The 22285-nt window shown below is 41.7% G+C and overlaps 1 protein-coding gene and 1 long non-coding RNA gene across 2 annotated transcripts in view; one reads left to right on the top strand and one right to left on the bottom strand.

Annotated features, from left to right (window-relative positions):
- LOC116666372 overlaps nucleotides 1–10071 on the bottom strand; it is a 70500-nt gene extending 60429 nt beyond the window's left edge. The window contains exons 1-2 of the long non-coding RNA XR_004323196.1: nucleotides 10035–10071; nucleotides 7045–7126 (exon numbers count right to left, since the gene is read on the bottom strand). This is a non-coding gene — a long non-coding RNA (uncharacterized LOC116666372). The remainder of the gene's footprint in view (nucleotides 1–7044; nucleotides 7127–10034) is intronic.
- Nucleotides 10072–10077: 6 nt separating this feature from the next.
- NUP160 (nucleoporin 160) overlaps nucleotides 10078–22285 on the top strand; it is a 39003-nt gene continuing 26795 nt past the window's right edge. The window contains exons 1-9 of the mRNA XM_006190267.3: nucleotides 10078–10225; nucleotides 10486–10597; nucleotides 13967–14177; nucleotides 14495–14717; nucleotides 15980–16058; nucleotides 16588–16702; nucleotides 17480–17638; nucleotides 21437–21514; nucleotides 21796–21893. Coding sequence (XP_006190329.1) covers nucleotides 10126–10225; nucleotides 10486–10597; nucleotides 13967–14177; nucleotides 14495–14717; nucleotides 15980–16058; nucleotides 16588–16702; nucleotides 17480–17638; nucleotides 21437–21514; nucleotides 21796–21893 — 1175 coding nt within the window. The 5' untranslated portion in view covers nucleotides 10078–10125. The remainder of the gene's footprint in view (nucleotides 10226–10485; nucleotides 10598–13966; nucleotides 14178–14494; nucleotides 14718–15979; nucleotides 16059–16587; nucleotides 16703–17479; nucleotides 17639–21436; nucleotides 21515–21795; nucleotides 21894–22285) is intronic.

Raw genomic sequence — 22285 nt, 5'->3', positions numbered from 1 at the left:
GGTCAAGTGGCGGGTTAACAGCAGGAAGTAGAACCCACATCCCTGCTGACTGTAATCCATGCTGGACTGTCCCTGGGTATGTCCAAATGAAGTAAAATTTTCTGATTCGTGGTGGAGTCAGCAATCAATAACAAGACCTGCTTCTATTTTCTGTAGGGGAATATAAGAGTTTGCTTCCTTTGTCTTAGACATGGTTGCCAGAAGCTAAAAGGATTTTTAAATAAGTTTAAAGAATGGATTCAGGCTCAACTAAGAGAATTGCTTGACTGAATCCAGTTTTCCTTTCTGAGCTATTGCTTCCTGATCAGGAAAACTAGAATTTCAATGCCTGCTTCGTAGCCTCTTGAGAAGGACCTTGCAGAAATTAAGTAGCTAACAGCGGATACGTCTGCAGAAGCCTTAGAGAGAGATGTCATTTAAGGAAAAGGCATTTCAATGAGAACAAAGGATACATTTTCTGTTAAGTGGTCTGTCGTATCCCAGGAAAGTTCATTTCCTTGCCTGTATAGTCTCTAGACGAGGAAAACTCCCAGACTTGGCACTGGTAAGGAAGAAGAGGGCGATGGAAAGGAAGGGAGAGAATTGTTAGATTTCTTGGCTGGAGTTCAGAAATAAATAGTTCCCGAGCCTGGCATTGTCAGGAGCCAGCGTCAGGCCAGCCCAAGAAGGCAGACAAGGAACATTACCGTTCCTGACTTGGCTCTGCACAGTTACTCAACAGAAACTGATGCGTAAGCAGGATCCTGGAGGATGCAGGAGAAGTATAAACAATTACTGGGTGTGGACCTGTGGTTGCCTATAGAAGCTCTGCCAGGCCCAAGATTACGGTCGTACATTTTAACTTATTTAATTTCCAGACATTCTTGCAGGATTTGGGCGATAACAAAGGCGAGCTAAAAGAAAACTAAAGTCTGGGATTTAGAAAAGCATTGGCCTCTGACCTCAAACTGGAGCCTCTAATCAAAGTCCTAACCCTCACACAGGTCAGCGAGCATCCTTGCCTTGTGGTATAGAAATAACTTATTTTCTTTGCCCATAAACATCTGTCAGCACCTGCACCAAATGGAAACTTGGCAGGCAAAATGAGGAAGGGGTAATACTTCTAAAAACTCTTCCTATTTTTATGGTTTGAACCTTTTTACTCTTTGAAGGAATAGAACAGGAGAAAGTTAGAGAACTCACAGGAGGAGATGAAGAGAGATACGAATGAAACAGATGGCAAAATCTCCCAGTTGTTATTAATTGCCATCATTATTTTGCAAAAGAAGATGCAAAAACACGGGTAGGTTGATTGGCACTGCCCACGATTTCACAGCAACAAAAGAAGCGACAGCCCTGAGGTTTTAAGAAGGGACAGAATTAGAAGGAAGCCTCGGGTGTGGGTGCAACTTCTCAAGAATCTAGATTTAAATGTGAATCTGTACTTAAAAACCTGCATCTCTAGCTTCTTAATTGTATTGTGTGCTTTTACATGAAAAAGCAGTTCTGGGCTCTATACATGCAAATAAAACTCTTTCCTGGATCAGCTTTGATCTTTGTCTTTAATCTCAATATTAATCATATTTTATTGAGATGACTTAACTGCCCCTGTTAAGCCTGCCTACACATCTGGTTCCTTGGTGAAGCCTCCAGCTCCACCATTAAGAGTTCCATTCCTTTGGATTCGATGGTACATGGATTATATGCCACATGTCAATTTCAGCCGGCTGATAGCAGCTGTCCAAATCACTGTGTTGAAAGGATACTGAGGTAGAAAAGGACACCTCCCCAGCAACTGATTAGCAAGGTGAGCAAGAGAGGAAAGAGTGACAACGCTCTGCACGCTAAGGCAATGTGTGACGCAGTACCCATACCTCCGGGAAGGGCAATTTATTAAGCTTTTATTATCACCGGCATCTCAGAATGAATCCACATCAGATCATTTCCAATGCTGGTTTCAAGAGGTATAGCATGTATACTGTTAGAAGCAAAACTCAGGACAGTTCAAGCAAGGATTTCTTTTTTCTGATCTTGTGAATTACACGCAAGCTCTTCCAATAATGTAAAAATAACATTTAAGTAAGGATGCAATGAAATCACAACATATTGAAATTTATGGGAACTATTATATGAAAGGTGAAAAAAATCCAAGACATATGATCCCAAAGATTAAGTCCAAAGCACAGGAAGATCAGGTCTGAGTGGGAACTCTGGGCTTTCAGGGGCCATCTGAGGGTCCTGGCGCCAGAAATCATGGTTTCCTAAGCGGGTAGAAAGAATCATGAAAAAGGAAGTGACAAGTGACACACTTCATTTATTCCACAATTTTGCATTTTTAAAGAAACTCCTCCTGCAGGGCTCTGCTCTGGGGGTTTCCTGGGGAGAATTTCAAAATTCTAAACAGCATGTCAGGACAATTATTAAGAACCTACAAGTTCATCCTGGCTTCCCCAGGAGTTACCAGCCTTACAGTGATGTCTGCTCTGTTTCAAGTCACACACGTTAAGCCTCTCTAGACTGAGGTCAGATCCACCTTTCAAAAAGTTTTTTAACTATTTACAAAGTTTGGTTTGAGATCAAATAAAATTCCTATACCAAATCTACAACAGGAACTTAGTACTTTAAGCACGGAGTTGTAAGAAAAGACGGTCAAGTAAATCTAAACTCTTCAGCAAGAAAGGAAAAGCTCTCTGCAAAATGACCCCAGCCTTCTCAACCACTCCTCACCCTAGTTATCTCCATGCTTTCAAGAATTTTTGCCTGGAATGCTCTTTCTCCTTTTTGTAGGTATCTCTTTTATAATAATTAACGTATTTTACTGTTATCTCTATTTCTTCTTTGTCTATTAAACTGATCGCGTCTCAACAGCAGAGAGCATAAAATTTTTATTCTCTCCGCAAATACATCATGAACTCTGAGTAAGTGCTAATCACCATGCTAGACCTCAGTGATACAACAGAAAACAAGGCAGACAAGACACTTGACTGCACAGATCTTCTATTTCTTTTTTTTTTAAATTGAAGTATAGTCAGTTACAACGTGTCGATTTCTGGTGTACAAGAGCTTATATTCTGAGGGATCTTTCTACCCCAGTGCCGAGCACATGGTAGGCGTGCAGTCAAGCCTGAAAGAATAAATGAAGGGTAAACGAAGCTCCTGCCAGGAATCTGACATTTAGTCGCTGTGATTAATACAGCAACACATTGGTGAAAGGCAATATAAAAAGACCTAACAGAAATAGAAAATCTTAAGTCATTTGCATTGTGGTTATATCCCAAGTCATTCTGCTATTGCTAATAGCTACTATTGAAAGTAACTGTCCAAACGGCAGGAAACCACATTCCTAGAACGTCAAAGAAAGATTACACACACACATACACAAAGTGTTCATTGTGACATAATACTAATTTCAATTAAAGAAATTATTACCTAAAAATTAACTAGATCCTTATCTTAGTAAAGCATGACTGCTGACTTCTTACAGTGCTCCTTGAACTCACTGTGTCTAGAACATGGACACGAAGGTCACAAAAGGCTCTGGAGTCAGGAAAACACTATGCACTAACAGATTTTTTAACACGTGAGGAAAATGACAATAGAACAGTGTTTCCTAACATTTTTTACCCATAGAACAGTAATTCAATGAATTATTTCTTGAAAAGAGTATAGAGTCTGGAAAACATCACACACAAGCCCCTCTCGGAGCTATGCAAAGCACACTATCATATTAATGTCTTTGAAAAGTTCTGAAGGAAAGAAATACACGGAACTTTATTGATTATCATTTCCCATGCTTATTTCAACCACCAAATTCTTCTTTCAAGGAATAGCTATTAAGTTAGTTTAGGAAAATCTGCTTTAAAGTTCAATTTATAATACCCTTCACTTACACTTACTCATTAGTGGTGATCTGGCAAACCAAGACATTCTCAAGAAAAACCAAGACTATAGTGTCAAGAAATAAAAATATTTTTTCCTATGAAAACATCTATAAATAAAAACTTGCTGCACAAGCAATAATCTTCCTCTAACATTCTGCGTTTGTTTCTAAATGAAGTTACCACCTAACCACTAGATGGCAATATGATTCCACTTATGTTACAACCATACCCTGCCAGGATGCTGATCATTTAAACGGTATTTGAGTTTTCTAAGAATGTATATGTGCATTTTTCATTCATTTAGTCATCCCTTCAAACACTTATGAGGAACTTTTAACACCTTTATTGTGGTATAATTCCTGTACAGTTAACTACACATATTTCAGATGTACACTTTGATGTATTTTGATAGATGTATGAGGAACTTTTTTCTTTGGTGGGAGGAGGTAATTAGGTTTATATTATTTATTTTTAGAGGAGGTACTGGGGATTGAACCCAGAACCTCCTTCATGTTAAGCATGCACTCTACCACTTGGGCTATACCCTCACCGCCAGAGGAACTTTCAAGTTCTGAAAAATCTCATGGATGCTGGAGAAGAGGAATGAGACAGCTGTCAAAAATTATAATTCCTGGATTCCTGAGAAATTATAAGATGCTCCATCAATTTAACAACCACTTTTTGGGGGGAGAAAGAAAGAAACATAACTACATTAAATCACATATTGATTGCATGACACTTAAAATTTTAAATAGTTTAATTTTTTCTGTTAAGCCATTTATTATGTAACACATTTTTAAATCTTTTTTAAATTCTTACTTTTTATACATGGAAAAATTTTATAGATGTGAGAAAATACTGTGTTTGGAAAGCACTGTGATAGACAAGTACCTAAGAAATTAACACAGTCTGAACTAAATGGCCCAAAGGTCACAGGTTGTGTGACTCAGAAGTTAGTTTGAGGGGAGGGTACAGCTCAGTGGTAGTGTGAAGGAAAAACCGGGCTGATCTAACAAGATAACTCACAAATCTAAGTATCGGAATACTAATCTGAGTTCTGCTGGACTAACTTGTAAATCTAGGTTAATTAGTGTTGGTTTGCTGTTCATGTTTTTTGCTAGCCAGCTGGGTTTTCAAAGATACATATCTGGCTTTGGAATGTTGGTTTGCTGCCTCCCCGCCTCCACTTTTGTGATGATAATGCTGCTAAAGCTGTTCCATGCCTATTGGCCGAATACCCCAAGCTTGTACTTTATCCTATAAAACCTCATGCGCACATCTTGGAGGTGCTCAGAGCTTCGGAGCAGAAGCCCCTCTGAGCCCGCCAGCGTAATACATCTGAGTACTCCAACCCTCCGAGTGGTGCTTGTTTCTTGACTGGCCTGTTGTTTCCGTCACAGTAGAGCATGCGCTTAGCGTGCACAAGGTCCCGGGTTCAATCCCCAGTACCGCCATTAAAAATAAATAAATTAAATAAACCTAATTCCCTCCCCTCCCCCCCAAAAATCTGAGAAATAAAGCAAATGGCAGAAGCTGGTTTTGACTCAGGGAGGCCATGCCAGTCCTCAGCGCCCTACAGACACCTGGATATTAGCCCCATAAGAACCGTGTTGCACTTCCATGGAATTGTGAGATAATAAAAGTATCATCGTTTAAACCACTAAATCTGTGGTAATTCGTTACAGCAGCGATAAAAAAAAATCATACAATCAAGCACATAGAACTCTAAAAGAAGGATGACATTGTTAGAGCAGGCTGACAGTTAGATATGAGCAGAGAAAGGGGGATGCAGGCCAAATGGCAGGAACTGGACAGAAAGGAAGGGCACAGGCCAAATGCAGGAAATCACACATCATGTAAGCACCAGGGGTCCCTGGGCAGAGAATGGAAAGCAGGAACCTCTGGGCTGATCAGCGGTCACAGCTTTTGAAGTGAAGAGCGACCTGGAGGCTGATTAAAAAAAAGGTGGGGAAATGCAGGAATCTCCAGTGTCCAAATGTAATCTTTTGCTCATTTTGCCCTCATTTCAATAAAATTAGCCTTGCAGATTAGAAGTACCCATCATGCACCAATGCCATGATACTTCTGATCAAGACTAAATAAGGACAAAAATCCGTCCTCCCTTTGGGAAGGTGGAGTTGGGATGAAAATCAGGGACTATGACCCCAAACCCTTCCCTCCCCAGTGAATATTCTGCCCATTCATTTTTACACTCTATGTAACCAACTTGCCAAAGAAACTCAGGGCAGCTGCTCACCTGAGCCTGCCCGCTCTCCCCTTGAGAATGTACTATCCATCCCCTAATAAATCTTCAGTTCACATTCTTAGCCTCCGTGTCCCGTCTCTGAATTCTTTCCAGGACAGGACAAAAACCTAATCGCCAGCAACATCTTCACAAGTGAAATAATTCAATTTGGTAAAATTCAAGTTTCCCCAACCCATGAGTAAAAGCACAGTTACATTAAAAACGCGAACAAATTCTCCTGACTTCTGCCCCCACCTACTTAGGCAGATTCTCAGTCCCTGCTAAACAGTCCCTCAGGCATTTCTGGGAGTACCCAAGAGGTGTCTATGTTCATGACACAATCTGCCTAGGAAACAATCCATTTCTAAGTAATCTAGGTAGTTCTGCCAACGGTTAAGAACTGCTGTGCTGGCTAGCCTCCAGGCTCCCTGGAGGACCACCCCTGCTCTACCGGACACCAGTTCTTGCCAGGTACTTACCCCACCCCTTTGGTCACCAGACTTATGGAAAGCACTCCCTCCAACGTGCTGGAGCCTTTAAATAGGTAAAACTGCTCTGGGGTCGTTTGGCGGCGGGCCGAGGGAATGCTGGCTCTCTCCTTTTCCTGCACTCTCTGTGACAGCAGTCTCAGTGAAACACTGCGGGCCCTCAATGTTTCATAGAATTTGTAATGAACTTACTCTTTTTCGCTATAGTCCCCCACTCAGCCAGCAGCAGCCTCAGAGGCAAGTCCAGTGGAAGTCGGGAGGGAAACAAATCACTGTACTCAAAATGATCCCTCAACTACAGCCAAGTCTTACGGCATCGTTGGACCGCTCCAGGTTCCTTCTCCAAGGCAAAACCGCTTCCCAAGACTCTTTTCAGTCCCCTTGCAAATAGGTTTCTGGCAAGTCCACTGCACCAGTTTGACAGATGTGCTCAGATATGACTGAATCTCACCTGGACTCGAGCGGGTACTCCCACTGCATGAAGACAGCAGCACACAACTGGGACAAAAAAAAAGTGTTTCTCCTTCAAGGAGCTGCAGAAATTAAAAGGAGAGAGATAAAGTTGAATAGGGACAAAGATCTTGAAAATCAGGGCTACAGGAGCCCCTGAAAGTTTTTAACAAGTGGAACAGACCGAATGTTTACGTCCTCCCCCAAATTTACATGTTGAACGTAATCCTAATATGATGGTATTTCAAAGAGGGGCTTTGGGGAGGTCCAGTGCGTGGGGTTTTTCCACACCACCAAGCAATTAACTCACTTCCTCCCAGAAACTGACTGGGTGTCCCACAAACTTAACTCAATTCTGACACCATCCACCTGGAGATTGCAGCAGATTCTGCAAGTTAAGGGCTCAGTCCCACAACACTGCCCCCAATTCAGAGGCCAATCACAACTCCAGGTTGTCACCTATGGCCAGACCGACTGGCTATACATCAGAGGTTCCCTCGATGTTCTCCTCAATTTTGATTAATTTGCTAGAGTCACTCACAGAACTCAAAAAACCAGTCACTTACTAGAAACAGAATTAAAGAATACAAATGAACAGCCAGGTGAAAAGATACATAGGGCGAGGTCCCAAATGCAGGAGCTTCTGTTCCCATAGAGTTTGGGGCCCGGAACATGGATGCATTCTGGTTCACCAACCTGGAAGCTCTCCAAACCCCATCCTTTCTAGCTTTATGGAGGCTTCATTTCAGAGGTATGGCTGATTAAATCATTAGCCGTTGGAGACTGAACATAACCTTCAGCCTCTCTCCCCTCCCCAAGGGTTGGGGTGGTAGGGTTGAAAGTTCCAACCCTCTAATCAAGTGGTTGGTTCACCTGGCAACCCGTCCCCATCCTTAGGTTACCCAGAAACTTTCATTGCTTCATTAACATAACAAAAGACATATCTATCCTCTCGTCACTTAGGAAATTCCAAGGGTTTTAGGTGCTCTGGGCCAGGAAGAGGGACAAAGACCAAATATGATATTCTTTATATAAATTATAATCTCAAAGTGATTAGGTTATTAGGAGCCCTCATGAATGGGATTAGTGCCCTAATAAAAAAGACCCTAGAGAGCTCCCTTGCCCCTTCCACCATCTGAGGACAGAGCAAGAAGATGACTGTCTAGGAACCAAGTAGCAGGCCCTCACCAGACACTGAATGCCTTGATCTTGAACTTCCAGGGCTCCAAAACTGTGATCAGTAAATGTCAGTTGTTTAAGCCACCCAGTATATAGAATCTTTTTTTTTATTTTGGTTTTTGTTTGTTTGTTTGTTTTTTCCTCCAGAGTCCCTTTTGGGGGGGGAGGGGGAGGTAATTAGGTTTATTTTTTTAATGGCGGTACTGGGGATGTAACCCAGGACCTCATGCATGCTAAGCACGCACTTTACCACTAAGCTATACCGTCCCCCCAACCCCAGTATACAGTATTTTGTGATAGGAGTCCAAACAAAAAGAAACAAAACAATGTACGTGGTGTTTGGGAAGAGTTACATCATAGGGTATTTGGAAAACAGAGAGACAGGGAGAGCAAGCGTAAAGTAAGATCAACTGGAGTGGGTTCAGCTACCTAAGAAGGAAATGCAGAAGGCTGTAGGAGGAAAAGTTTGAATGGAAAGATAAAAGAATGTTCCTCTGTATAGCACAGGAAACTATATTCAATATCTTTTTTTTTGAGTGAAGGTAGATTTATATTCAATATCTTTAATGAAAAAGAATATGAAAACAAATATACCTATGTATACGTATGACTGGAAGTCACCCCCTCTTCTGTACCTCCTTTCTGGCAAAAGGTAGAAAGCAACTTTACTGTACAGTGTGTTTGCTGGTCAGCAGAATGGGCCCACTGAAGGTTCAGAGTCATGATGGAGGCAGAGGGAGGCAGGCCAGTGCATCTGCACATTTTTCTCCAGTTCTACGCAGCTGCAGACTTGGAGTTAATTAAAGCAGTAGTTTTTATCTGAGTATGATGATGAGGGAGAGCTAGGCAAGGGAGTAAATTAAATGGAATTTAAGCAGAGCTAGAAGGAAACATCAAAGTAGTAAGGGACAGTGAAAAGATGACAGGAACAATGGATTGTAGGTGGGACGGAGGGATTGCATTGCCGGAGTTGGTGTCCTAGGAGTGAGCTGGAAATATAGTGGAGAGCAACCCAAAATACAGGAATGAAGCAGAAGGACAGAGAAGGGTCCTGGCCACCGGTATCAACAAGAAACAATAACAGAAGTGCTTAACAAACGTTGCCTAGCAAGGGAAAAACACCTTTCCCCCTGAAAATTAGCATTTTTCCCCCAAATCGAGCATCTGTTCTGCTCTAAATATACGGGTAAAGCCGCAATACCTTCCAAACATCCAGGATCACAAATGGAAGGAAAGGCAAATTCCTTTTCACGTATGCAAGCAAGCAGCATTCACGTAATCCCAGCAGGGTGGCAGCATCAATGTTTAAGTGAACAAATTATGATTCATTATATAAGCATACACGAATATAGTCTCTTGAAAAAATTCCAACACCAAACAAAAGGCCTCTTGCCCTTCACTCCCCATCCCAAGGGTCCCCGAAAGGTGAAGAAAAGGAGACAGGGCAGAGATTCACTTGACACCGCGGAGCAGGGAGAGGTGACGGCAAACTCGGAATCCGGCAGAGGGCGCCATACGCCCAGCCTCCCAGGACCTCGCCCCTCCCGGGGGGCGCAGCCCTGCCGCCCGCGCCGCGGTTTTTAAAATGGAAACAAACTCGGCCCCGCCCCCTGCCCTGAGGCCGCCGGGAAAATGGCGCCGCTCCTTGGGGCTTCCTAGCCCGCCACGCAAAGGCTCTCGCAGGTAGAGTCTGCAGGCTCCCCTTGCCCCTCTCATCCGGCTTCCTCCCTGTCCACCCTGTCTCCAACCAAGTCGGTGGAAGCCTCACAGCTCAGAGTGGAGCCCGCCCGGGGCCTTTCCCAGCCGCTTTACCTGTCCGCTCTCCGCTCGCTCCGCCTCCGGAAGTGACGCCACCGCCCGGCCCCGCTGGTGTCCCGTCGGGCCTCGCGGCGGCGGCGGGAAGATGGCGGCGGCGGGAGCCCTGGAACGGAGCTTCGTGGAACTCAGCGGAGCTGAGCGCGAAAGGCCGAGGCACTTTCGGGAATTCACAGTTTGCGGCATTGGTACGGCAGCATCCCCGTAGGGCGCGATCCGATCCTTCCCCTCGGACTCCTCCCGTGGATCCCTAAATCTCTGACCCCCAGTTCATCCTTCTGAGCCCACATGCCTATAGCCCCGGAATCAGAGCTTCTTTAGTGTCCTACTTCTTCCCCTTTTCTCCCCCTTCGTTTTGTATGGGTTGTCAGTCCATCACCCTCCGCTTTCTCAGCGCGTGTCATCCCTGGAGAACCACGTGTGCAGGCTTCCCACTCTCCTTTTGCAGGAACTGCAAATGCCGTGGCCGGAGCCGCGAAATACAGTGAGAGCGCGGGAGGCTTCTACTATGTGGAAAGTGGCAAGTTGTTCTCCGTCACCAGAAACAGGTTCATTCATTGGTAAGTGCAGTGTTTGTCAAACCCCTCTGGAAGGTTGGGTTGTTCGGCTTCGGAATTTTCGTGGTGGTTCCCAAGGTGTCATTCATTTTCTGAAATGGTTATTGGCAGGAAAAGAGAAAGACTGTTTTCTATCTATATCTGAATCAGTGGGAAATTAAGGAGACACAGAGTTCTAGAAGAGGTTCCCTCTCAGGCAGCACTAAAAGCGGAAGGAATGTAGCGTAGGGGATAAAGCCCCAAAGACCAGTTTTATAGTGCTTTACTGTTTCCTTCATTCTACAGATACGTTTGAGCTTTTACATGACAGGCACTGCTAAGTATACTGGGGGTGATGAATAAAAACAATCACCATTTTCATCATGCAAGATATTGTAGCAGTGTAGGAATAGATGTGGACCCACCTTTCATGGGGCAGTTTTGAGAAGGAAAAAAAACATAAAACTAATGACCACACATAGGTATATAAATACAAGTTTTTCCTGCTTTCCTCAAAGGAAAAGTATAGGGGCTATAAGAGGCTAATGGGAAGACAAAATGTTATTGATGGGGCTGGAAAGGCCTCAGGTAAATCACGTTTAACCTGAGACCTGAAGGATGAAATGTTAGTCGGGCAAGGGGTTGGGGGAGAGAGCAGTTCAGCAAATGGGATCACCATACGCAAAGTCCATGTGCAGACCTTGACAGGTTTGAGGGACTGACTGAAAGTCTTTGTGGCTTAAGCGCAGTGGGCAAAATGGAAAATGATGGAAGAGATGCTGAGACCAGGGAGGTAGGCAGGACTCATATCACAAAGGACCCTCAGGTCCTATTTAAGGATTTTAGGTTTTATCCTAAATTCATCGAGCGCTCACTGGAGGGTTTTAAAGGGTTACTAATGTGATCAAAATTGCATTTTTAAATAACCAGTCTACTTTGTGGGAAGTGTTGAGGGACACGGGTGGGAGGGTGTCTCGGGAGGTAAAAGAATTTACCAAAGACGAAGGGTGAAAATAGGGAAGGAGTTTATTAGGTGCACTGTCATAGACAACAGCAGGCCACACAGAGGAGAGGCAAGTGTGTGAGCGCTGAGGGTGAACGTGCAGGGCCTTTCATTGAGGAAGGGGCTGTGAACACAAAGGAATAGGGGAACAGATTTTTGACTGGCTATGAGTGAGGTAAGGGTCTTTGGTGTATGGTAAGGTAGTGGAATTTACGACTCCGATAAGGAGGAAACGCAGACTGAGACAAGTCAGCCTGAGCTGTTGTGAGGTTAGCCATTTCCCAGGGCTATTAATCCTGCTAGGGCAAACACACATCAGAAAAGGATGTACTTTACCTTCTGAAGAGGAGCAGGCAGATGCCTAAGGGCTGGGAGTTTGGGAGTCGCAGGGCCTCAGCAGGCACCAGTTGGTACCACAGAAAGTAAGTTGGGTGGGATGGGTATAATACAAAAGAACAATTTGTTTTTATGATGGACCAAATAAGTCATATTGGTGACTCAGTTGTGGGAGTGACTAGGAAAAAAGAAATAGGTGGATTCAAGATATACATAGAAGGCAGCTTCATTAGGAATTGATGATAGATCGGATATGGGATAAGGAATGGTAAAGGAAAAATAGGTTTCTGGTGTGACTAAACAGACTTTGGGCAGAGGGATTGTCATCTACTGAGATATAGAAATGGATTTTGAAGAAATGTGAATAATTCTTTTAGATGTACTAATGAAGTATCTGTGTAGCAGCCCTTTGGCAGTGTGAAGTAGGCATTGAAATGTATAGGTCTGAGGCTCAGAAGAAAAGACCTATGTTAGAGTTACAAATCTTATTTATTTCAGAAATATTTTTGAATGCCTAGTATGTTCCACTCAACGTTTAGGGACTGAGGATATAGCAGGGAACAAAGCACAGTCCTTATTCTTGTGGAGGGAGCAGGTGATCAACAGTAACCCCCTAAAATCAGGTAAATATAGTTTGTAAGGTGGTAAGTGGAATAGAGAAGAAGGAAGGGGAATTATTATTAATATTTTATATAGGGTAGTCGGGCAAGACCCAGTGATAAGTTGATATTTGAGAAGAAGAAGTAAGGATATCTGGGGGATGAGAATTTTAGGTACAGCCTTCCAAGAAAAAGGAATGAAAAGTGCAAAAACCCTGAGACAGGAGCTTGTGTGTTGTTTTCAAAGAATGGCAAGGGGCCAGGAGTCTGCAGCTGAGTGAAGAAAGGATAGAGAAATAAGGTAGCCAAGGACCAGATTAGGGCCTTGTTGGCTATTTGAAGGCTTTGACTTGTACTCTGAGTGAGATGGGAGGGTTTTAAGTGAAGGAATGGCATGGTCTAAGTTGTGTTTTTAAAGGGTTGCTGTGGCCGCTGTGTTGAGAACAGAATGTAGTGGAAAGAGGGTGGGAGTAGGAAGACCACCTGGAGGTTGGTGCCACGTTGCAGACATTAGATGATGATGGCTTAGGCCAGGGCTGGTATTGGCAGAGGCAGTGAGAGAGGTTCTGATTGTGGATGCGGTTTAAGTTGAAATTGTTAGGATTTACTGTTGGATCAGATGTAGGGTACACAGAAAGAGAAGATTCAAGGGTGACCCCCAGATTTTTGACTTGAACAACTGGAAGTTATAGAGATGGCCATTAATGAGTTGGAAAAGAGCACAGGTGAAGAGGGTTTGCTGGGTCCAAGAGTTCTGTTTTGGACAGGTTTGGTTTGAGATCCCTGTGAGATACGGAAGGGGAAGTGCTGAGGCATAGTCAGGAGTTCAAAGGAGGGTCTGGGCTGAAGACACAGTTGAGGAATTGTTGGCATTCAGTGCCATTTAAAGCTGCTACACTGAACGAGATCACCTAGAGAATGGATTCGGGTAATGTGGTAGACGGGGTGATGGGAAGTTCGGGCATTCCCAGCATGGTGCTTTCTGTGGTTCTAAAGCTACCACGTGGCAGAGCTGTGCCTGAAGAAGAGTCTGCCCTGCATCTTAGCAGGAAGATGTCACAGAAGGGGAAATACTCACATTTATTAAGGTCATTGTAGTTTGACACTGTAGTAATATATGTGGAGGCCACATTCCACTATAACTAATAAGGGTGTATGGTGTGAGATTTCATTATAGTGGAGTTTAGTGGCATTGAATATTCTTCTTAAAGAAAATGGACTATCAAGTTTGGGAATGCTTCCATTTAACAATTGTATAGTAAGATTTGAATTTTATATAATGCTGTGTTTTGTAGACTATATAGTGTGGTGGTTTGGAATTGGTCTGAGTTTGTTTATCCAAAATTTTCAAGTTGAGAGACTTCACCTGGACACTATTGCCATACATTTCAATGCAATAATAAGTTAGAAAGAAAAGCATAAACTTTTAAAACAAATGTCTTTTCTTTTTAATAGGAAGACCTCTGGAGATACATTGGAGCTGGTGGAAGAGTCACTGGACATAAATCTGTTGAATAATGCAGTTCGCCTCAAATTCCAAAATTGCAGCCTCTTACCTGCAGGGGTTCATGTCTCTGAGACTCAGAATCATGTGATAATCTTGATATTAACCAATCAAACAGTGCACAGGTTACTTTTACCACACCCTTCCCGGATGTACAGGAGTGTAAGTTGGTTAAGTGTAATATCCTTTATTTCCCAAGTTACTCTGACTGTCACAGATTTAGTGCTGAAGCAGTGTCCTGCAAAATTGAAGAAAATTCAGATTCCTTGCTAGCCCTAATGAAGCATATTTTCATGATTACTATTTAAAATGATAAAGACACATTCTAAGTTGAAAAGAATAGTTGTCTTACAAAAGAATAGCTTTCTTTTTAAGCTCAACAATTTTTTACTTTAAAAACTTTTGTAGTAACTGAGAGGAACTGCACAAAATCCAGTTTATTTTCATTTAACAGATTTTTCTTTTTAATTACTCCACAGGAGTTGGTAATTGAAAGTCAGATGCAATCAATATTCACTGACATTGGAAAAGTTGATTTCAGGGATCCCTGCCACTATCAGTTAATTCCAGCAGTTCCTGGACTCTCACCAAATTCTACCACGTCAGCAGCCTGGCTTAGCAACAACGGGGAGGCTCTGTTTGCTCTACCATCTGCCTCTGGGGGAATCTTTGTTCTTAAACTACCTCCTTATGACATACCCGGTAAGAATGGGAGCTGAGCATGGGTTTAATTTTAAACAAAGGAATATTGGCATTAAAGCAGACATTAGAAGTCCAAGGCCATCATCCGATGTAGGAATTGTTTCTATACTAGCCCTAAAATGGTCGCTCATTATTGTTTGCCTAATGAGTCCCTAATGCTTGACCGTGTTTTCCCAAAAGGGCAAGATTTTATACAGTGGATGAGGAGTTGTACAGCTTATTTGAGTAGAGAAAACAAAACTGTAAGACAGTTCTTTTCTAAGGCCTTTAGTAGAGATGAGTTGACTGGTTATCTGCCTTCAGTTTGAGGTACCGTAACTAAAGTAAATTAACTGAAACAAGGAAGTTCATTGCTAATACCCTGTCCAGGTCACCGCTCACTTGCCTGGATTATTGCATTTGCTTCCTAAAGATCTCCCCAGATCTGTCCTCACCCCTCTGCAGAAACTTCTCAGGCAGACTGATACATTTGAAACCTAAGTTGAGTCATGTCACTCTGTTCCTCAAAGCCCTCAAATAGGGCTGTTCTTCATCTCACTCTGAATAAACCCAAAGTCCTTACGGTGATGCCCTGCTGCCTCTAACCTCACCTTCTTCTTTCCCCTTCTGCTCTACACCAGCCACATGCCTTCTTGCAGCTCCTTGAACATTCCAAGCACACCTACCTCAGGGCTTTTGCAGGGGATAGTCCCCCAGATACCAGCGTGGCTCATTTCCGCAGCTCCTTTAGGTCTTTATTCCGTGCCAGTGAGGCCTTCCCTGACCACCTTTTTAAAATTGCAACACCCCACCTTCACCCCCACCATTAGCATTCATTATGCCCTTTCTGTGTTTTATTTTTCTAACCAATTATCTGTCCCTGCTTCTCTCTTCCTCTCAATGGAATGTAAGCTCTATGAGGACAGGAGTATTTTAATTTGTTTTGTTGACTGTTTTATCAGCAGCACCTAGAACTGTACCTGGCACATGAGAGGTGTCCAGTGTTTCTTTTGGAAGAATGAAGCGATTCTTCTGAGCAGGAATATAATTTACTGTTTGTAAATGGCAAAAATTTCTTCTAGGAATGTAAAGATGCTGTTTTTATTGATCTAATAATGATTCAAAGTATCTAAGGTGTGATACATGTAGAAAGGTGTATTACGTAGAAGCCCATCACCTGTCATAAATTCCTCATTTATGATTGCATCCTCCTCACCTTTGGGTTTCACCAAGTATGGTCAAGAGGTGCCTTGGATATGACTGGTTTGTTTTCAACCTTGTAGGGATGGTGTCGGTTGTGGAGCTGAAACAGAGTTCAGTAATGCAACGGTTGCTTATAGGCTGGATGCCAACAGCTATCAGGTGGGTGGTCTCTGGTAGGTAAATCAAAGGGCGTGAGAATTTAATCTTTTTGCACTGGTCAGCACTTGCTAGCGCTCCCAGTCTGACTCCAAGGCAGTGGAACATTATACTAGGAAGGAGAAGGGGCTACACAGCATCACGTTCCCTCTGAGAAGAGCCACACTCCAGAGCCCACTTCATTTGGGACTGGACACTTTGATGACAGAAACTGGCTTACTGTATTTCTTCTCACAACATCCAGTTCAGTGCTCTGCCCTGACTTACCAAATCTAATTTTGTGTAATATTAGAAGTAGAAAGTTTGATTTTTAAAACAGTATTCCATTGATATTTAGAGAGTTTTAAAATTTATCGTAGTAATTGGTTATAAGTCAAATGAAAAATGTAATTCTCTTAGACCAGCCTGAAAACTATTGCTCCTTCTGTTAAGAGTGTGCATTTATAATTGTATCTTGTCTCTTAAATTGCAAGTTCTGATAATTAAATAATTTGCAACAATAGAACTCTAAAACTTGGCCTTATGTTTTTAGAGGTGATCAGGGGCCTTCGGATCGTCCCCTCAGTCTTGCTGTTCATTGTGTTGAACACGATGCCTTCATCTTTGCTCTGTGTCAAGATCATAAATTACGAATGTGGTCTTATAAGGTAAATGCTACGTTTATAGTTACTGTAAGTTAAAATAGGATTGCGAATTATAAGGGAATTTAAATAAATCTTACTTCCTCTCTTAGAAGAGCTCTGGTAAGAGCTTTTAGTTTGGAAATTTTCATATTTAGACAGTTTCATTTACTTTATTTTTCATACATTTCTCCTCTTTTTGTATTTTTATTTTGAAAATTATGAGTCCTACAGAAAAGTGAGGTGGTACAGAGTATACTCTTCACTTAGGAACAAATGTGTTTTTAAAATACAAGTTGGTAAAATAGTTTTCAAGATTTTCAAACAAAACAGCTGATGATTTTATCTATTGGAACTAAAGAGATATTTTCATCTCAGCCTTTAAAAAAAGCACTCTTCAGCAGATAAATTAGATAGGCTGCTAGATATGGATGTACATTCTTTTTTTTTTTAATGGGGGAGGTAATTATGTTTATTTATTTGTTAATTTTTAGGGGAGGTACTGAGGATTGAACCCAGGACCTTGTGCGTGCTAAGCATGTGCTCTAGCGCCTGAGCTATATCCTCCCCTCTTTAATTTTTTAATTATTTTTTTATTTTTTGTTGGGGGAGGTAATTAGGTTCTTATTTGTTTATTTTTAATGGAGGTACTGGGGATTGAACCCAGGAATTTGTGCATGCTGGGCAGGCACTCTACCACTGAGCTATACCCTCCCCTGTTGGATGTACATTCTTTAAAAAGGGAAGGCGTTTTTCTAACCTGAATATTCTCTGATACTACTTATTAACTCTTACCTTGGGCAGGACCAAATGTGCCTGATGGTCGCCGACATGCTGGAGTATGTCCCTGTGAATAAAGACCTTCGGCTGACTGCTGGGACTGGTCACAAACTGCGGCTTGCTTATTCCCCTTCCATGGGACTCTACCTGGGGATATACATACATGCACCAAAGCGAGGACAGGTATGAAACCAGTAAGACTCGTATCAAGTTGTATTCTGTGTAGACTGATGTGGGAAGTAGCTATAGACTCACTGAGTCTGTTTAAACTCTGCACACCAACCTAGATGTTTCATGTGTTGTTCCACAGAGATTGTTGGTTTTATGCTAATATGAGAATGAAAAGATCTTGAAGGAGAAGTCACAATGAAGAGGGGTAGAGAGTTTAAAGGAGTATGAAAGGAAAGATTAACCCAAAACTAAACAAGAAAGAGTCATCTGGAAAGTATGGGTAAAAAACAATGGAGTTATGATAGGGACGTAGGTGCTATTAAGTGGTTGAGGGGAAGTTAATTTTTAGAAATAATTTTGCTCATCATCCAGACACTATCTGTTGTGTGTATGTAGATGAAGTATTTAGGATGCAATGTAATGGTGTAATCATATAATAAACAGCCACTTGTTGGGTATTATGTGTTCCTTTTATGTACATCAATAGCAAACGCTTGGACCATGCCTGCTGTGGGCTTACACACTACACATGTCATCCATTTAATCCTAATAACATTCCAGTGAGGTGGGGTTTGTTCTCATGCTGCTGGAGCTCTGACTCCCCATGCTGGGTGCTGCTTTGCTTGGGTGCCCTCCTCACCGCTGTTGGGCTCTGATGTCCCTGTCCAGGTTGTCCCTCCATATGGATGCTCTCCTCACCCTGTCTGGGCCCTGACACTCTGCAATAGTCCACCCCCATGCAGTGGACACCCTCCTCACCTACTTGGGCTCTAAGCCCCAGTGCAGACTGCCACCCTGCATAGACACTCTCCTCATCCTGCTTGAGTTTTCACCCTGCGCCAGGCCTTCGATATATGTGGAAACCCTCTTGCCCTGCTCATGCACCTCACCCTAAGCCAGGCTACTCCCAAACATGGAGACCTTCTTACCTCCTTGGATTCTTGATTAGTTCTACGACCCCCTCCTTGGGCTTGATAATTTGCTAAAATGACCCACAGAACTTAGGGAAGGACTCACTTTTATTTACGAATTTATTGTATGATAAAGGTTACAGAAAAACAGCCAGATGAAGAGGTACGTAGTGCAAGGTCCAGAAGGGTCCCAGGGTGTTGGGGCAGGCCACCCTCTCTGTACATGGATGTGTTCACCAACCTGGAAGCTCTCTAAACACTGTACCTTAGGGATTTTTATGGAGGCTGCATCACATCGCCATAGTGGATTATTGACTCAATCTTCAGCCTCCTTTTGCTTTCCAGAGGATGGGAGTCAGGGATGAAAGTTCCAAGCTTGGTCTTTCTGGTGACCAGCCCCCACCCTGAAGCTATCCAGGAGTCATCTCCTTAGAACAGAAAGTGTTCCTATCATCCAGGAAATTCCAAGAGGTTTAGGAGCTCTGTGTCAGGAACCAGTGTCCAAAACCAAATGTTAGAACAAAAGATGCTTCTCGCACCCTTATCACTCAGGAGATTGAAAGGGTTTTAGGAGCTGGTGTCAGAAGCCAGGGACAGAGATCACTATATATATTTATTATTACCTCACAGATTCTGATACAGATTGTGTTGGCTCTGTAGATCATGTTGGAAATTATTGCCATCTTAGCAGTATTAAGGCTTTTGGTTCATGAACATAAGCTGCTTTTCCATTTATTTAGATCTTTAATTTTTTTTTAACAATGTTTTGTAGTTTTCGGAGTGTAACTTGTGGTTTTTTCTATCAGTCTATTCCTAGGTATTTTATATTGTAAGTGAAATTATTTTCTTAATAACATTTCAAATTGCTCATTGCAGGTTTATAGAAATACAGTTTTTTTAATATTGATCTTGTGTCCTGTAACCCTGCTGAACTCTTATTAGGGTTAGGGTTAGGATTAGAGTGGGACTTTTTAAATTTATAGGACAATAGAATCTGCCAATAAAGGTAGTTTTACTACTTTCCAATCTGGAGACTTTTTCTGTTGTTTTTGTTTAATTGCCTTGGAAAGATCCTCCAATACAGTGTTGAATAGAAATGACAAACGTTGACATCCATGTCTTGGTCCTGATGTAAGAGAAAAAGCTTTTAGTGTTTCACCATTGAGTGTGATGTAAGCTGTGAATTGTTTCATTAATGCCCTTTATCGTGTTGAGGAAGTTCCTCTCTATTCCTAGTTTGTTAAGGGTTTTTATCATGAAAGGATATTCAGTTTGGTGCCTCTCCCTTGATTCACGTTGACACCAATATTTTACTCACCTTTGCTTTTGCATTATTAGTGCAAATATTAACACAGTGAAAATGGCAAATAATGTAGTATTATAAAAAAGAGTTTTGACCTCATTGAAACAGTCTCAGGGACTTCTTGGAATCTATGGCCCACATTTTAAGAACCACTGCTCTGAAAGTTATGTTGAAGGTGAATGTGGTATTCTAGGAGTAGTATCAAATTGAGCAGAGCTATTACCTCCTTTGTTTTGAGCATTATGGTTCTATTAATGAGGCCTAAAATCAGATGCACTTTCTTAGCAGCTATGTAACACTTCTTTACCAGTCAGCGTATAATGAAGTTGAGGTCTTTTTTTTCTTAAATAAAAACTGTTCTTCAGCGTGTTTTTTCTCCCTAATCTGCATATTTGAAGATTCTCTTTTTAATCTCTATAATGCTTTACATCCATTCCTATTAATCTCATTTGTTTCTTCTCAGTTTTCTTTTGGTTCTTTAGATTCTAATACTGTTAATAAGTGCATTAGTTTAATCATTTCAAGCATCATATCCTCAGTGTTAGAAGGATGCCATCTGTATTTCCACACTATTAAAAATCTCAAGACAGAAGTCCTACTGTAGACCTATGGTGTGGTCCGTGGAATGGTCCTGAGCCACAAATTGTTTGTTACCAGTTTGCAGTAACATAAGTACAGAAAGTGAGAGAACACATTCACAAACTTGTGCAGTGACTTGACATTGCCACAGACATCCACATTCAAGATGTCTGGTACTTTGGTAAAAATATAAACTTAAAAATAGGTTTCTGACCATAGTGAGATACCCCATGACACACATTAAGATAGCTACTGTAGGGGGAAATAAATAGAAAATATCAAGTGTTGGCAAGGATGTGGAGACATTGGGACCCTTGTCCATTGCTGGTGGGAATGTGAAGTTTTGCAGCCACTATTGAAAACAGCATGGTGGTTCCTCAAAAAATTAGTCATAGAATTTCTATATGATCAAGTAACTCCATTTCTGGGTATATATCCAAAAGAATTCAAAGTAGGGTCTTGAGGTGGTATTTGTACACCCATGTTCATAGCAACAATATTCCCAGTAGCCCCAAAGTGGAAGCAACCTAAGTCTTCATTGATGAATGAATGGATAAGCAAGATGTATATACATAAAATGGGTTATTCAACTTTTAAAAGGAAGGAAATTCTGACACATACTGTAACATGGATGAACCTTGAGTATGTTATGCTAAGTGAAACAGAGTCACAAAAAGAAATACTGTTAAGATTCCGTTATATAGAGTAGTCAAGGTCATAGAGACAGAAAGTAGAATGGTGGCTGTCGGGGCCGGAGGGAGGGGAAATCGGGAGTTGTTTAATGGGTATAGAGTTTCAGTTTTGCACAATGAAAAAAGTTTTGGAGATTGGTTGCACAACAGTGTGAATGTACTTAATACTACTGAAGCACATGCTTCAAAATAGTTCAGATGGTAAATACTTTCTGTAATTTATTACACTTTTTAAAACATTTGGTTTCTGAATGCCAGTGTGTTGCTTAGAAAAATAGCTTGTTGATTATTTCAAGTACTAAATCACCAACTTGTGTTTTAACAGTTCTGCGTTTTCCAGTTGGTGAGCACTGAGAACAACCGCTACAGTCTAGATCACATTTCCTCACTGTTCATTTCTCAGGTAGGTTGAATCATCCTTTGCTTATCACATTAGTACAGGAAAGAAGCATTGACTAACTAACTATGTTGTAATGGGATTGAAATCTAAAAATGGAGTATTTAATGAAATTTCACTCAAAAAAATTTCATTTGGATTTTACCAAATTCATGTGGTACTGTCTTTTGTTTTCATGCTTTTACCTCTCCTGCCAATACAAATTTAAGTCGCCATAAATTAATACCTTTTCTTTCTTATTTTAACCTGTTTTTTTGTTTGTTTTTTCCCCCTACATTTCCTCCTAGGAGACACTGATTGACTTTGCCTTAACCTCCACGGATATCTGGGCCCTGTGGCATGATGCTGAGAACCAAACAGTTGTAAAATACATCAACTTTGAACAGTACGGGTCCCTCCCCTCTATCATCCTACCTTACCGCAAGCAGTTTCATACTTAGAAAACCAGAGAGCTCTTTATGTAGAACCAAAGTCAGATGTTTGCATTTAAAGGATTCATCCCTGGATTTGCCTGTTTTCTGACATAACTTCTTTTGAATTTTGTGTTATTTCCAACCTCATGGTTTTAGGACAAAATAAGGATTCTTAAAGTCGGAATGAGGTTAAAAAAAAATAGTACCATATTTCTTGGGATAAGATAGCTCATATCCAAAAAAATTCTAATCTGGATATTTTCTTTCCTTCTGAGCAAAGACTGTTTCTGATACCTACAACTTCCAAAAGACACTGCAACCCCTTTGGGGTCTCAGTTTCCTCATCGTAAGAGGGTGAATGTAA

Source organism: Camelus ferus, chromosome 10 (genome assembly GCF_009834535.1).
Source record: "Camelus ferus isolate YT-003-E chromosome 10, BCGSAC_Cfer_1.0, whole genome shotgun sequence".
Lineage (NCBI taxonomy): Eukaryota > Metazoa > Chordata > Mammalia > Artiodactyla > Camelidae > Camelus > Camelus ferus.
Note: the sequence above shows the minus strand (reverse complement) of the source record. Positions and strands in the feature narration are given on the sequence as shown.